Genomic DNA, 16,075 nt, shown 5'->3' on the forward strand with positions numbered 1-16,075 from the left:
AATGTGTCAGTGGGGGTGGGCTTTCCTGCTCTGACATTCTCGGGTTGCAAGTCTTCCAGAACTATAAAAGAGTCAGTAAAAACATTTTGTGGCTTTAAGCTACTGCAACTTCTGAAAACTTTCACATGGTAGTAGGAACTGGTTGCCATAAAATTAATTTGACAATATTCTCTTAGAATCAAATGACACTATAAGGAAAAGCCAGACAAATGCAAAATATTGGACATTCTATAAGACAACTGTCCTGATCTCTTCAAAAAGTCAGTATCATTAGGGGAACCTGGGTGGCTCAGTTGGTTAAGCATCTGACTCTTGAGTTCAGCTCAGGTCATGATGTCATGGTTCATTAGTTCAAGCCCCACATCAGGCTCCACACTGACAATGCAGAGCCTGCTTGGGATTCTCTCTCTCCCTCTCTCTCTCTCTGCCTCCACCCCCCACTGGTGCTCTCTCTCTCTCTCTCTCTCTCTCCAAATAAACTTTTTAAAAACAGTATCATTATTCTTTCAAAAATTTTAAAGGCCTTTCTAGATTATAATAATTCTAAATAGCAACGAAAAATAATGTGTTAAATTTGAATTTGAGAGAAATGTGAAATGTGAAAATGGACTGGTTATTAGATAAAATTAAGGAAGTATTGTTAATTTTCTTAGGGGTGATGATAGAGTTATGTAGGAGAATGTCCTCATTTTAGGGGATGTGACTCTACTGTTTAGGGGTAAATGGTCACAGTATCTGCAATTTTAAAATGTATCACAAAAAAAGATGTATTTAAATATGTGGCAAATATTAATTATTTAATATGAGTGGTTGGTACAGGAATATTTATTGGACATTTTTCTGAATGTTTAGAAACATTGTAATAAAAAGCTGGTGATTTATTTTTTAAAACTGTTTATAAATATTTGTTGAACTATTGCTCAGAAACTTAACATTTTGTCTTAAAATGTATAGAACTTTCTACAATTATTTGTAGAAACTCAGAGTTGTGGCTAGGATGTAGCAAGATAAGTACTCTCATATGTAAAGTAGTTTAAATGAGTTTCCAGTTAGAAAGCTGATAAGAAAAAGTGATGTCATTCTATGAATCAGTGGAAAATTACTGCCCTCTAATTGAAGAAGGTAACCTGGTAGAATGGGGATTTTTGGTCTCAGCAGGTCAGAGATTTTCATTTCTTGATTTTGCCAATAGAAGGGATAAAAGTGAAACTCTGAAAATAAGAAATGGAAACCTATGTACAAGTAAAAACAGACACAAAATTATTCCTAAACCCCAACATCCTAGAACCAGTACCAGAAGGAAACTGCAACAAATTTGAATTATACTGTTTACATGAAGTCTCAGAACTGTGCCAGCCATTTACTATTGACACATTACTACAAAAGTAAATCAGAGGGAATTAAGAAATAGCATTCTAGTCAGTCTAGAGATAAGAACAAGATTAGTTAGCAATACAGTGAAAAATACTTCTATGTAGTTTACCTTTTAGATTTAAAATATATATATATGATTGATCAGCATTTCCTATTCGTATTAAAGCATACTTAAAGTTTTTATTAAAATACTCAAATAATGCTGCTATTTTTTATTTGAAAAATATACAGCTAAAATCTACAATGAAATCTGAGCAGAAAATTTTAGAATTTGAGCTCCTGGATGGCATAACCAGGATATCTTCTGCCACCTAGCAGAGAATAACTGAATTACAGGAAAAGCCTGAGATGAGTAGGTAAAGGAAATTATCAATCTCTAAGTTTAAAGTACAGAAAATCCTTCTAAATTTTCTATTCAGAATCTCTGTTTCTTATATTGATGCATAAGAAAAATTTAACTTCTCCCATTATGGTTACCAAATACACCCAGTTTATTGCACATTCTGAACACAGTGGGCTATGAACTCAAATAGTTTTGCTTTTCTCCCATCCCTCACTGCCTTTGACCAAGCTTTGCTGAAATTTCTTTCCCATCCCTTAAGATTTTGGGCAGAATCTGTCTTTCTTTTCAGTCACTTTTATTTATCAAAAATTCTAGTATTAGTAAAATTTTAATTTCAAATCCAATTTAACGATCACATCTTCTCCACCAGAACAACTTTGGCTTGAGAGACTCAGAATAAGAAATGGCTGGAGAGTATTATGATAAGTGAAATAAGTCAGGCAGAGAAAGACAGATACCATATGTTTTCACTCATATGTGGATCCTGAGAAATTTAACAGAAGACCATGGGGGAGGGAAAGGGGGAAAAAAAGTTACAGAGAGGGAAGGAGGCAAACCATAACAGGCTCTTAAATACTGAGAACAAACTGAGGGTTGATGGGGGGTGGGGGATAGAAGAAAGTGGGTGATGCGCATTGAGGAGGGCACCTGTTGGGATGAGCACTGGGTGTTGTATGGAAACCAATTTGACAATAAATTATATATATATAATTTCAAATAATTATAAGAAATGGCTATGGTTTGCTGTTTCACTCCTCCCCCTCCCTCTCTCTTTGATCTGAAAGGTGAAAAGGAACAAACGTCTCAAACTTATCTGGCCATTCTTATCATTCTCTCTTGGCTGCCTTCACTTATCTGGATAGACTGATTGTTGATGCCCAACAAATGGGTGATACAGCAAATAGCATATACAGCTATCAGCTGTCCACAGAGATAGGCCAATGCCTCTATCCCTGCCTAGGTATAGAGGAGTCAGAAACTTAAAAGAGAGGGGTCCTGCCTGGGTGGCTTAGTTGGTTAAGTGGCGACTTTGGCTCAGGTCATGATCTCTCAGTTAATGAGCTCGAATGCCATTTCAGGCTCTGTGCTGACAGCTCAGAGTCTGGAGTCTGCTTAAAATTCTGTGTTTCCATCTCTCTGCCTCTCCCCTGCTCTCTCTCTGTCTCTCTCTCTCTCTCAAAAATAAATTTAAAAACATTGAAAAATTTTTTTAAAAAAATAAAAGAAACTTAAAAGAGAGAGCTGGTGGTTCCCTCAAGTTCATACCACCTATAAAGTGAGCCTGAGTCCCCAGGTTTCCCAACTTGTTGTCCCAGTGCTCTTTTAAGTTTATTTATTCATTTTGAGAGAGAGAAAGAGAGAGCACACACGCACACACACACACAGGCACCCGAGCACAAGCCGGGGAAGGACAGAGAAAGAAAGAGAGAATCCTAAGCAACCTCCATGCTGTCAGCACAGAGCCTGACACAGTGCTCAATCTCATGAACTGAGATCATGGCCTGAGCCAAGATCAACAGTCAGACACTTAACCAACTGAGCCAACAAGGTGCCCCTCCAGTGCCCTTTTATAAATAGTTTTTGTGGTAAGTAAAATCTGACTACATGAGTAAATAGGCAAGATATAATAAAGTTACTTTAAATAGCCATAGATTATTACTTAGTTCTGATATTTAAAAAACAAACCTAAACACTATTAACTTAAACAATTAATATAAAAAATATTAATTCAATAATGTATACCATTAGTAATAAACAAATATATCATTTTAGAATACTAAAAATGAAAACATAAAGAACAGCTCATAGCTCTAATTACCATTCCCCAATAAAAGGAACCAGGACTCTTTAGAAAATTGTCTGATTCCAGGTTTGTGGTAGAAAATATTCAAGATGAATCTATGACATCTTTTTGTGCCAAAAAGCAAAGAAGCTATCAAAGACTACTGAAATTGTACAAAAATATATTGAGCCAACTCAAAGAGGCTCCCAATAGCCTAAGATGGGACAACATGAACATGAATAAAAAGATAGTGACTGTAATTGACTGAAACATTTCAAATGTATAAAAATGCATGCTTCATAATATTACCTTCCACCCCCCCCAAAAAAAAGTGTTGGAAAAAAAAACTTTAATTGTTACCAATGGAAGCTTCCAGGGCATCAACTCATTATCTGTTAACTGATAAATTAATGGAAAGAATCAAGCATTTCGCTTGACTTTCCCTATATGAACTAACTGTATTTTAGGATAATCAAATAGCTGATGGTGACAAATTCTTCATAGAAAACATGTAGTTATTAACATATAATATTTAATAATGTATTATATAGTCATAAGTGGCATATAAACATGTCAAAACTAATTAAATTTTATGCTTCAAATATGTACATTTTATTATACATCAATTATACCTCAATAAAGCTATTAAAAGTAAATAGCTTCATTTTTAATAGAACCACAACAACCAAAACCAGCAAAAAGAATGACAGGAAAATCATCATTTTGCTATACCTAATGAAATAATAGGTCAAGGGTACAGTATCAATGGATGCTAAAACCATTACACAAAAGGTTGATAGTGAAGGTTATAATGGAGGGTCAAGCTTACTCACCTAAACCTGATGAATAATATCTGTATCACTGAAGTGGAACAAGACATTACATGCTTCATGATCTGTTGCAATAGGAAGTATATAGCATCCCCATGAAGTATTACTGCATAAAACACTAAACTTGAATCTAATCAAGACTGAGGTGTAACCAGCAATTTACAGAAACATGAATTTAAAAAAAAAAAATGGGTTAAATGACAATATGAGGAAGCAAGCAGCCAAATCCAAGATATGGAACATCATAAGATAAATGACCTAGTTTCTTCAATATATCAATGGAGAAAGAGAAGGGTACTATCTAAAAAGAGATTGAAGATAATCACAATGTAATAAAACTAGACATTAATGGCAAAATCAAAAACAAAAAGGCCATTCCACCTTGAAATTAAGAAGCTTTCTAGTAAACATAGCAGCAAAACATAATAAGAAAATAAACCCATTTAAAATTGCACCAAAAATAATAAAATACTTAGGGATAAATTTAACCAAGGAACTAAAAGACCTGTACTCTGAAAACTATGTAACACTGATGAAGGAAATTGAAAATGACACAAATAAATGGAAAGATATATGATGCTCACAGATTAGAAGAAGCAATATTGTTAAAATGTCAATACTAACCAAAGCAATCTACATATTTAATGCAACATTTTTCACAGAACTGGAACAAATAATACTAAAATCTGTATGGAACCACAAAAGACCCCAAACAGCCAAAGAAATCTTGAGAAAGAAGAACAAAGCTGGATGTATCACAATCCCAGATTTCAAGATATACTACAAGTTGTAATAACCAAAAAACATCATGGTACTGACACAACAACAGGCACATAAATCAACAGAACGGAATTGAGAGCCCAGAAATAAACCCATACTTACGGTCAATTAATCTATGAATGAAGGAGGCAAGAATATACAATAGGGAAACAATGGTCTCTTCAACAAATGATGCTGGAAAAACTGGATAGCTGCATGCAAAAGAATGAAACTGGACGACTTTCTTACACAAAAATAAACTCAAAATGAATTAAAGACCTAAATGCAAGACACTAAGCCATAAAATGTTTAGAAAGACACATGGGTTTGATATTGTCAACAGAAACATTTTTCTAGATATGTCTCCTCAGGCAAGGGAAACAAACAAAAGTAAAATTAAACTATTGGGACTAGACCAAAATAAAAAGCTTTTGCACAGCAAAGGAAACCATTAAGAAAACAAAAAGGCAAACTACTGAATGAGAGAAGATATTTGCAAATGAGAAATCTGATAAGGGATTAATATACAAAATATATAAAAGAACTTATACAACTGAACACCCAAAAAAACCAAATAATATGATTAAAATGAGCAGAGGACATGAATAAACATTTCTCCAAAGAAGACAGACAGATGGCCAACAGACACATGGAAAGATGCTCAACATCACTATTCATCAGGGAAATGCAAATCAAAACCACAATAAAATATCACCTTACACCTGTCAGAATGGCGAAAATCAGAAACACAAGAAATATCAAGTTGGTGAGGATGTAGAGAAAAAGAAACCCTTGTGCACTGCTGGTGGGGAATACGAACTGGTATGGCCACTGTGGAAAACAGTATGGAGGTTCCTCAAAAAATTAAAAATAGAATTACCATATGATCCAATAATTCCACAATTCCACTACTGGGTATTTACCCAAAGAAAATGAAAACACTAATTCAAAAAGATATGCACCCCTATGTTTACTGCAGCATTATTTACAATAGCCAAGATATATGGAAGCAACCCAATGTCCAACCATCCATGAATGAATGAAGATGAGGTGATACATACACATACACACACACACACACACACACACACACACACACACACACACACTCACACAAAAGAGTATTATAACTCAGCCATAAAAAAAAAATGAGGTCTTACTATTTGCAACAACATGGATGGATCTAGAGGGTATTGTGCTAAAGGAAATAACTCAAAGAAAGACAAATATACGATTTCTAGACAAATATCACATGATTCATATATGGAATTTAAGAAACAAATGAACAAAGATAAAAGGAGACAAACAAAAGCTTTTAAATATGGAAAACAAACTGATGGTTTCCAGAGAGAAAGTGGGGGGGGGGGCTGGGGAGGAGTGAAATAAACGACATCAAGAGTACACTTATCCTAATGAGCACTAAATAATGTATAAAATTGTTGAATCATTATGCTGTGTACCTGAAACTGTAAAGTGTCAGATAATAAATGTTTTAAGCTTCCTGGGCCATAAATTGTCATAACTACTCAACTCTGTCCCTGCACCATGAAAGCAGCAAATGAGAATACATGAATAAGCATTGCTGGGTTCCAATAAAACTTTAGGGACACTGAGATTTTAATTTCACATAGTTTCCACATGTCATGAAATATTATTCTTCTTTTGATTTTTTTTCAACCATTTAAGAACATAAAAACCATTATTAGCTAGTAAGTCATTTAAAAATCAGCAGCCTGCCTGGGGCGCCTGGGTGGCTCAGTTAAGCATCTGACTCTTGATCTCATCTCAGGTCATGAACTCAGATTCGAGAGATCAAGCCCTGCATGGGTTCCATGCTGGGTGTGGAACCTGCTTGAGATTCTGTCTCTGCACCTATCTCTCTCTCTCTCTCTCTCTCTCTCTCTCTCTCTCTCTCTCTCTCTCTCTCTCAAATAAAAAAAAAAAATTAATGCAGCAGCCAGCCTGGATTTGGCTCTTAGGGCTATAGTTCGGCAACTGCTGGGTTGGATGGTCTCTCAGGTCTGGCTCTCTATGTCTCTGCTAATTAAGCTGCTATTCATTCCCTACTTAGCTAACTCTGGGGTTAAACTTGGTTTACATCTCTGGCACCTTCTTTTACAGCCTAAAGCAGTTTCTCAAACTTTATTTACTCACATACTCATTAAATAAGAATTAAAAAGACCACCTCTCTTATGAAAGCTATATTATTTAAAGTAGTTATGTTTGGTCTTTCAAACACATATACACATATGGGTTTTCAAACTTTGTATGTCCTTCTCCTCCTCTTACTACAAAGTGATTCCCAGACTTGTCTTCTCACACCTGAACATCACTGCCTTACAGCTGCTTAGACTGGAAAATTCCAAGTTGGAAAGCCCTCCAAAAACCTCACTTCCCCTTTCTGCTGGTAAAGAACATCAGTTTTCCATGAACTCTACTAGCTAACCTAACACTTACTTTGTGGAACAGCCAGTTCCAGGTAAGACCTCGACTTGACTTCCTCAGTCCATTCTTCCACATGGTCAGGATCCAAAGTATGAGAGGGAATAAGAATCCCTGTATTTGTCCTTCTTCCCTGTCCACCTAAGACCATGAGCCTAGATATGATCAACTCGATAACCATATAACTGGTTACACTAGCTCCAAGAATAAAACATAGGGAATCCTAAGTTATGGTCAGTCTGCGCAAAATATCTTCAAACTGTAGAGAAGGAGAGAAAGAAGTTACCTGCTTTTAAATCCATACATGATGAAGAGCAGCGTTGAAACTTCTGGAGGATAACAGTGGTCCCTGCTGCGCAGGGACCCTGCTGCGCACCTACTTTGCTGAGCCACACAGTTACATCAAGGGCATCAGGAAGGATGTCATCCATGCTCTGGGTTGTGGCACACTCCTTGCCAAGTGTGTCCTCAGCGATCCCTACGAGTATAAGAAACAGAGCTGTTCTTCACGGCTTAGGGCATCCACGTTGGCTAGTTCGCGTACTGCGGCAAGAAGGCCCAGCTCAGCACTGGCCATGTGCTCGCAATGGACACCATTCCCGAGAGCACCATCATATGTTGCCTGGAGGAGAAGCTGATGACAGAGGCAAGCTGGCCAGAACCTCCAAGAACGACGCCGTCATCACCTACCGCAACCCCAAGACCAATGAGACCCAAATGAAGCTGCGCTTAGGCTCCAAGAAGGTCATCTCTTCAGCCAACAAAGCTGTGGTCGGCGTGGTGGCCAGAGGGGACTGCACTGACAAGCTCGGTTACTGTGCCTACCACAAGTATAAGGCAAAGAGAAATTTCTGAGCACGGCTGCGGGGTGAGGCCATGAACTCTGTGGAGCATCCCTTTGGAGGTGGCAACCACCGGCACATTGTCAAACCTGATACCATCTTCAAAAATACCCCTGCTGGCTGCAAAGTGGGTCTCATTGCTAAACAGGGGACTGGACATCTCAGGAAAACCAAGACTGTGTAGGAGAAAGAGAACTAGGACTGGAGAGGCTCAATAAAGGGTATCTTTCTGCCACTTAAAAAAATTAAAAATGAAAAATAACAACAAAAAACAGCACACTTTTTCTGGAAAGAGACGGGGATTATAAAATGACCTTTCTCCATATAAAAGTATTTCTCTGTTAGGGAGCCTCAGCAGAAAAGAGGAGGTAGGCGGGGTGTGTGGGGGGGAGGGGTGGGCAGTGCTGGGAACATTGAGTGAGCACAGTGAGCCAGGGCCCTTGCAGCATTCAGTCACATCATCTCTCGTGAACCTGTCCCACCTGGGAAGTCACTAGAGACTATTATCACCCTTGGGGCTCATGAGGAATCAGGGGCCTTACCCCAGGCCGCTTAGATACCAAAGAAGATCTGGGACTGAATTCAGAGCTCCCTAGAAAAGCAGTTATCCATTCTATTTGTCTGTCTCTCTAACTCTCATATTTATCCACGGCTATTTCTGTCTCGCTTCTAGATCTCCTCCCTATAAAGCATTAGGTAACTTATGTTTAAATAATTAAAGTTCCCTGACAGTTAGTTGGCCAACCAAATCAGGTGAAAAAGCTTGAAAGTGAAGGTGCCCACTGAGAATTCACCAGATAGTATAGCCTGCAGTATTCTCTGTCCAATCCTTATCACAAATCCAGTAATGAGAAATGTGATTTTTGCAGGATAGCCAGAGAAAATATCTCTTGCTCTAAATACTACAAAGTTAACTCTTAGATTAAGCCAGAACATTAGGGACTCTGATAAGCCTCTATTTGATTTCACTAAATTGTAAAACATGTGACATCGTTAACCTGCACTGAAAATTAATATAAAAAAGTATACTTTTAAAGTTCTAAAGCAAATTTTAAAATTTCTAAATATTATAAACTAATTCTTAAAATGCCCAAATCACTACTTCGTCCCTTTGAAACAGTGTGAAGATATTTTTAAATAACTCCATGATACTATCAGAATTTGCACGGATTATATCCTGCAACTCTGTCACATAACTCTTCCCATTAGTATTCTTGTAAGAATTTTTGAAAATTTTATTAATTTCTACAGAAAATATAGAAATTATAGTGGGTATAAATCTCAATCCATAAGCACAAGTATTAAAGGAATATAATGATTTTCTAAATTTCTGCTTCTGTTTTGAGCTCTCATCTCACAGGGAAACAGTCTTAATTCTTTGACTTAATTCTTTTCCCTCACTCACTCTGGGTGCCATTGTTCCAGAAACTTATGTAGTGCCAAAGATGGGGAATAGGAGTCACAATCTGGTTCCAACTCTCAAGTGCACCCAATTTACAGTGCAGATGCCCACCATTCCAGTCAGCATGCCCCTCTGCTCCTGCCTGACATCCCAGGCAGCGGAATCTTTGCAAGGCTGCCTAGGACTCATACACCTAGATACACTTTGAAGCTATTTCTTTTTTAAGGTTTTTTCTACCATCCTCCTTTGTTCCAACCCCCCCTCAAAATCTCTGTTCATTCACCACTTCCCTTCCTCTTAGTCAGGACAATATTTTTCAAGTCTCATTACAATTTCAGACAGACAGCTTGTCTACCCACTCTCTATTCTAGAATTTAACCTCTTAGAACCAGAAAGTCTTTCAAACTACATCTGCTTTCTAACATGCAACATCTGTCCTTTGAGGATGAGCAGAGGGTGACCACTAGCTTGAATGGGCAAGGGAAAAGCAGAAGAGTAAAAATATAGGTAAATACCTGAAATATTATCTGGCCCCACTTTTATTTGTTGGTATTTACCTAGGTTCTCAGATATCTTTCTTAAATAATTCTGTCTATTATTGTCATCCTTACTGAAATAGGTTGGTAAACTGACTTTTACTTCTAACCGCACTTTCCTCAATTGAGTATTTCCCTCTACTGTGGCCTATGTTTCCTTAATACCAAGGATCCAGGGACCTGAAAATATAAACTAACACTGACCCACAAAATCAGGACATCTGATCATCTTCGCCAAGGAAATTGGGAATAGCAACATCCTCTAATCATTTATCGATTTATCATATATGTGGGCAGGACTTTATACAGAACAATGTTTAGGCAGCATTATTTATTTTAGCAAAAAATTGGAAACAACCTAAATGTTCAGTAATAGAGAATTATTATTATTTTTTTTAAAGAATTGGGATGGGGAGTGCCTTTTTTAACGTTTATTTATTTTTGAGACAGAGAGAGACAGAGCATGAACAGGGGAGGGGCAGAGAGAGAGGGAGACACAGAATCTGAAACAGGCTCCAGGCTCTGAGCTGTCAGCACAGAGCCTGACGCGGGGCTCCAACTCACGGACCGCAAGATCGTGACCTGGCTGAAGTCGGACGCTTAACCGACTGTGCCACCCAGGCGCCCCAATAGAGAATTATTTAAATAGAGTAAGATCACAGGGTAAAATTCTATGCAGCTGTTAAATGTCAAATTATAAAATATGTGATGATATAGGAAAATATTCACAGTAAAAATAATAAACCCAGATAAGCTATGCAATTACAACTTTATAAAGTACATATTTGAATACAGCCTATAGAAAAAGGCTGGAAAGTTCCTCACCTAGATGTTAAAAAGGATCCCTGTGTGATGGTATTAGGAGAATTATTAATGATAATTATTTTCTTTCCATATTTTAAAACATCTCTACACTGTGTATATATTGTTTTCATAATCAGAGAAATAATGTTATTTGAAAGACAAAAAGCATTGACTGAGCTTCTTATTTGTGCCCCATCTACATGCTATACCTCAGCAAAAGGATTTTTAAACATAAATGAGAGCAGAGATCTTCAACAACAAGAATAAGAAAGAAAAGAAACATCTGCTGAGATCATCTCAGCCCTGGTTAGGTTTCCTTGCTCACCAAAGAAATGTTTTGCAATAATTAAATTTCTCGGCTATCCCATAGAAAATATACTATCTTGGTTTTTTTTTTTTAATTCTCAGATAATAATATGCTTAGTAAAAGCATTTTGCAAATCATGTGTACACTAGTTGCTGATCCAAAGAAGAGATTGTAGTGTAAGGGTACTGCCTCACCACAGTTGACTACAGAACCAGGAAGTAACTTGAATATGTCATACAGGCTTCCAATGCCCTGGTTCACAGGTTAAGCGAGTCATCAAGAACTGATTGGGTAAAATTCTGGTCTGACTACTTGTCCTGGACTTCATAACTCCTGACTCCACCCTTTGTCTCCAGGCTCTGCTCTGGCTGTCTGACAGGCGCACCTACTCATACAGGCTTGCAGATTAGATGAGGCAGAACAATGGTACTTAGAAGGAGGAATGGAACTTGACCCAGTCATGCCTGGGGAAGAATAATGAAGGGTAAGAACCCGCCCATCATTACTGAATCAGGGCCTGATTTCAACCTACAGCCACTCTGCTTTTCTTCGTATATCTGAATCAGTTATCTTAAGCTCCATTCGGAGTTTTAAAGTGGTTTGCTTCATTCAAAGATGTCATCTTCTGCTATCTTCTGTTTGTTTTGAGTATTGCTTTGTAACTAGAATGGTAGAAGGAGGATGGTTGCTATCTTTGTGCTGAGAACTGTAACCTAGTTAATGTTCTTTTAAGCAACTCTGACAGTCAAAATTACATCCTGAGTCTCTAGCTCTAGGTGACCTTCAATTAACATTAGTTTAACCTCCAGGATTTTAATCATCCTCAATTCATTCGCCCCCTGTATTCAACTATTTACTGAATGCCTGGAATGTGTAAAACACTGTGTGAGGCACTAAGGATAAAACTGTGAGCAAAACAGATATGGTCCCTGCCTAAGAAGCTTATGGCTTAGACAGTACAGACCAAACACACAAAAGCGAAATAAACAATCGAAAACAACAGAAAAAGCAAAACAGGCAATTCTAAAACACTGTGGTAAAAGCTCTGATAGAGAAATTACAAAGCGCTACAGGAGTATGCAGCAGAGACACACAGATGTCAGAGGTGGGTTGGAGGGATGGGATGGGAAATAACATTTCAGCGAGGCCTTCCTTGTGTTGGTTTTCTAGGGCCGCCAGAACAAAGGTACCCACAGACTGGGTGCCTTAACCCACAGAAATTTGTTTTCTCACAATTTTGGAGGCTAGAAATCTGAGATCAAGGTGTCAGCAGGGTTGCTTTCTACTGAGGCCTCCCGCCTTGACTTTTCTATGGTCATCTTCTCTTTGTCTTTCCATGGCCTGTATATTTGTGTCCTAATTTCCTTTTCTTGAAAGGACACCAGGCATATCGGGTTAGGGCCCACCCTAGTGACCTCATTTTAACTTAATCACATCTTTAAAGGCCCTATCTTTCAATACAGTCATATTCTGAGGTACTAGAAATTAGAGCTTCAACATATGAATGGGGAGATACATAATTTAGTCCATAACAGGCCTGATAAAGAGGAATCAGGCAAATGGAAGCATAGAGAAGGCATGAGCAAAGAAGCAAAGAATAAGGCACCCTAGGAGAATTTTGCAAGAACCAAATCAGAAAGGTCCTTTAAAAAAAAAATTTTTTTTTTAATGTTTATTTCATTTTTGAGAGACAGAGCGCAAGTGGGGAAGGAGCGGAGAGAGAGGGAGACACAGAATCCGAAGCAGGCTTCAGGCTCTGAGCTGGCAGCACAAAGCCTAAAGCGGGGCTTGAACTCACGAACCACGAGATCATGACCTGAGCCGAAGTTGGCGCTTAACCGAGTGAGCCACCCAGGCGCCCCAGAAAGGTCTTATAAGGGGCACCTGGATGTCTCAGTAGGTTAAACCTCTAACTCTTGATTTCATCGCAGGTCATGATCCCAGGGTCATGGGATCGAGCCCCACGTGTTTCCATACTGAGCATGGAGCCTGCTTGGGATGCTCTTTCTCTCTTCCTCTGTCCCTCTCTCTCATTCGTGCTCTCGCTCTCTCTCTCGCTCTCTCTCTCTCTCTCAAGTAAATAAACTTTTTAAAAAAATTTAAAGTTCTTATAAGCCATGTTAAAGAGTGAGAATTATATCCTGAGAACAATAAAATGCTATCAAAGGATTTTAACTAAGGAAACAATATATTCAGATTTGCTTTTTTTTTTTGTTAATGTTTATTTTTGAGAGAGAGACAGAGAGAGAACAAATGTGCACACAGGGCAGGGGCAGAGAGAGAGGAGGACACAGGATCCCAAGCAGACTCTGCACTAAAAGCAGAGACCCTGACATGGGATGAAATTTACAAACCTTGAGATTATGACCAGAGTCGAAATCAGACGCTTAGCTGACTGTGTCACCCAGGTGCCCCACATTTGCTTTTTGGAAAACATATTTGGCTGTTGTGTAAGAATGGAGCATAAGCAAAGAGGGGAGAGCATGTGTTAAGAGAAGCACAGTCAAAGGAGGAGACAGGGGAAGCCACTGCAATTATTCAAGAGAGACATAATCAAGGCCTGAATGAGGGTGGTGCAATCCCAGTGGAAAGCAGTAGATGGAGTCCATTGTAACTGACAGGAGGTGGTGAGTACTTGATAAGGGGGCTGAGAGTGAGCAAAGAAAGTGGAGGGTGACACCCATCTTTCTGACTTGGGAAACGGGAGGACCAAGTCATGGGACACAGAAAGATAAGAACCAGAAGATGGAGGGAGTCATCAGAAGTAGACCCTGCAATCAAGAGACCATCCAGCATTACTCACCCAATATCTCCACTAAGGACCCACTTTACATAAGGAAAAAAAGAAGAAAAAAATACTTAGGTACCCAGCCTGGTTTGGTTATAATGATGAGACTTTTTAATCTCATTAACCTCAAATATTAAAAGTTAATCCAAAAATACAAATGCATTCTTCTAATCTGTTTTCTTTCCTTCATCTCTTTTTATATTTCTAAATCCTTCAAGATGCAGCTGAGGATGCAAAATGTAAGGATGGTTGCTAGGATATCTGGAAATGAAAATGCAACTAGCTTCCATTTATAGAACATTATGCATATGCCAGACACTGAGTGAAATACTCTACATACATTTTCTATTTAATCCTCACAGCCCTGTGAAGTGGTTGTTGTTGCTACATTTCACAGACAATGAAACTGGTCCTCAAAAAGGTGAAGTCACATGTCCACATTCTTGAACCCAGCCATCTCTAACTTGAAAACCCATTGTATTACTTGCTAGGCTTTCTACCTCCAGTGAGCCCTCCTTTGAAAACGTGGGTGAATTTAAATTCATCCCATAAAAGCCTTCTCCCCCTTTATGCACATTTTTACTGAAAATAAGAAAGTATCCTTAGTAAAAACATCCTGCAAACGGTGAGCTCCATTTTAGAAGATAGTATGAATAGGGGCACCTGGGTGGCTCAGTCGGTTAAGTGGCTGACTTTGGCTCAGGTCGTGATCTCTCTGTTTGTGGGTTCGAGCTCCGCATCATGCACTGTGCTGACAGCTCAGAGCCTGGAGCCTGCTTCAGATTCTGTGTCTCCCTCTCTCTACCCCTCCCCTGCTCACACTCTGTCTCCATCTTTCAAAAATAAGTAAATGTTAAAAAAAAATTTTTTTTTTTTAAAGAATATGCTGTGAATAACATCCCTGGAATTGTGTAACCTAGAAGCCTCGTAACTGTACCAGCTTAGATCAAACTACTAGGCCTTAAGCCTAAATTCAGACCAGGCATACAGACTGCCAAACAACTAATTTATAAGAACATATCAGATGAATGACTGATCAAACTGTCAAAACATCTGGACCAGCCCTTGGCCAGCAGTGCAGAGAATCTGAAGCCCAAAGGGGTATAACCTTTACCTCCTGGCTGCCCATCTGTAAGAAACGTTTATGGAAGGATATCTACAAGAGATCCAATGAATCTAGTATTCTAGATACTTTAGATGTTATCTTTGAATTAAGTAACTCAAGGAATTTTCATGCTGATCATGCTACTTGAAACTGCTTTTTCTGGACTAGCCAGTATATAGAAAACAGGATATCTAAGTCTTCTGGAACTTGCATTTACCATAGGGATGTGTTGAAGACAGCTCTGTCACTGCTTTACATATCTCCTCTTTGTGGGACCATGGAAGAAATGTCTATCAGGGAATAGCTGTGCTTATCAAAAGAAACTAGTTTGTTTCATTTTTTCTTCTCCATGAATTATTGACCTAATTTTATTTCCCTCTTTGCTTTGGCTCCAAGGACCTTAAAATCCAAATCTGTAACTTGCCTCTGGCAACTAACCCTACCTTAGAAAAGCCAGCATTTAGTGTAATAACTTCACCTCGGCTTCAATTTTTTTCTTCTTACTCTTATTTCCCTTCTCCCCTCCATTCCCAATAGCCTCCACTACATTTGGTCATATTGTTGCTGTGTTTGAAGCACCTAGGCATGCTGATTCAAATCCTTTTAAACATATTGCAAGGTAAAAAATAGATAATCAGTTCAAGACACAATGTTAAAGGTTGTGATTAGGGTTGTGTGAATTATATTTAAACCTAGATATGTGGCGGCACCTGGGTAGTCTAGTCGGTTAAGCGTCTGACCTTCATTTAGCTCAAGATCT

The 16,075-nt window shown here is 38.4% G+C and overlaps 1 protein-coding gene and 1 pseudogene across 3 annotated transcripts in view; one reads left to right on the forward strand and one right to left on the reverse strand.

Annotated features, from left to right (window-relative positions):
* ILDR1 (immunoglobulin like domain containing receptor 1) overlaps positions 1-16,075 on the reverse strand; it is a 294,614-nt gene that overhangs the window by 249,747 nt on the left and 28,792 nt on the right. For all 3 annotated transcript variants that reach the window (XM_045037011.1, XM_045037009.1, XM_045037010.1), the window contains exon 2: positions 7,818-8,009. In XM_045037011.1, the coding sequence (XP_044892946.1) occupies positions 7,818-7,962 (145 nt within the window). In that variant the 5' untranslated portion in view covers positions 7,963-8,009. The remainder of the gene's footprint in view (positions 1-7,817; positions 8,010-16,075) is intronic.
* Positions 8,016-8,572, forward strand: LOC111562230 (annotated as a pseudogene).

This window comes from Felis catus, chromosome C2, assembly GCF_018350175.1.
Source record: "Felis catus isolate Fca126 chromosome C2, F.catus_Fca126_mat1.0, whole genome shotgun sequence".
Classification (NCBI taxonomy): Eukaryota; Metazoa; Chordata; class Mammalia; order Carnivora; family Felidae; genus Felis; species Felis catus.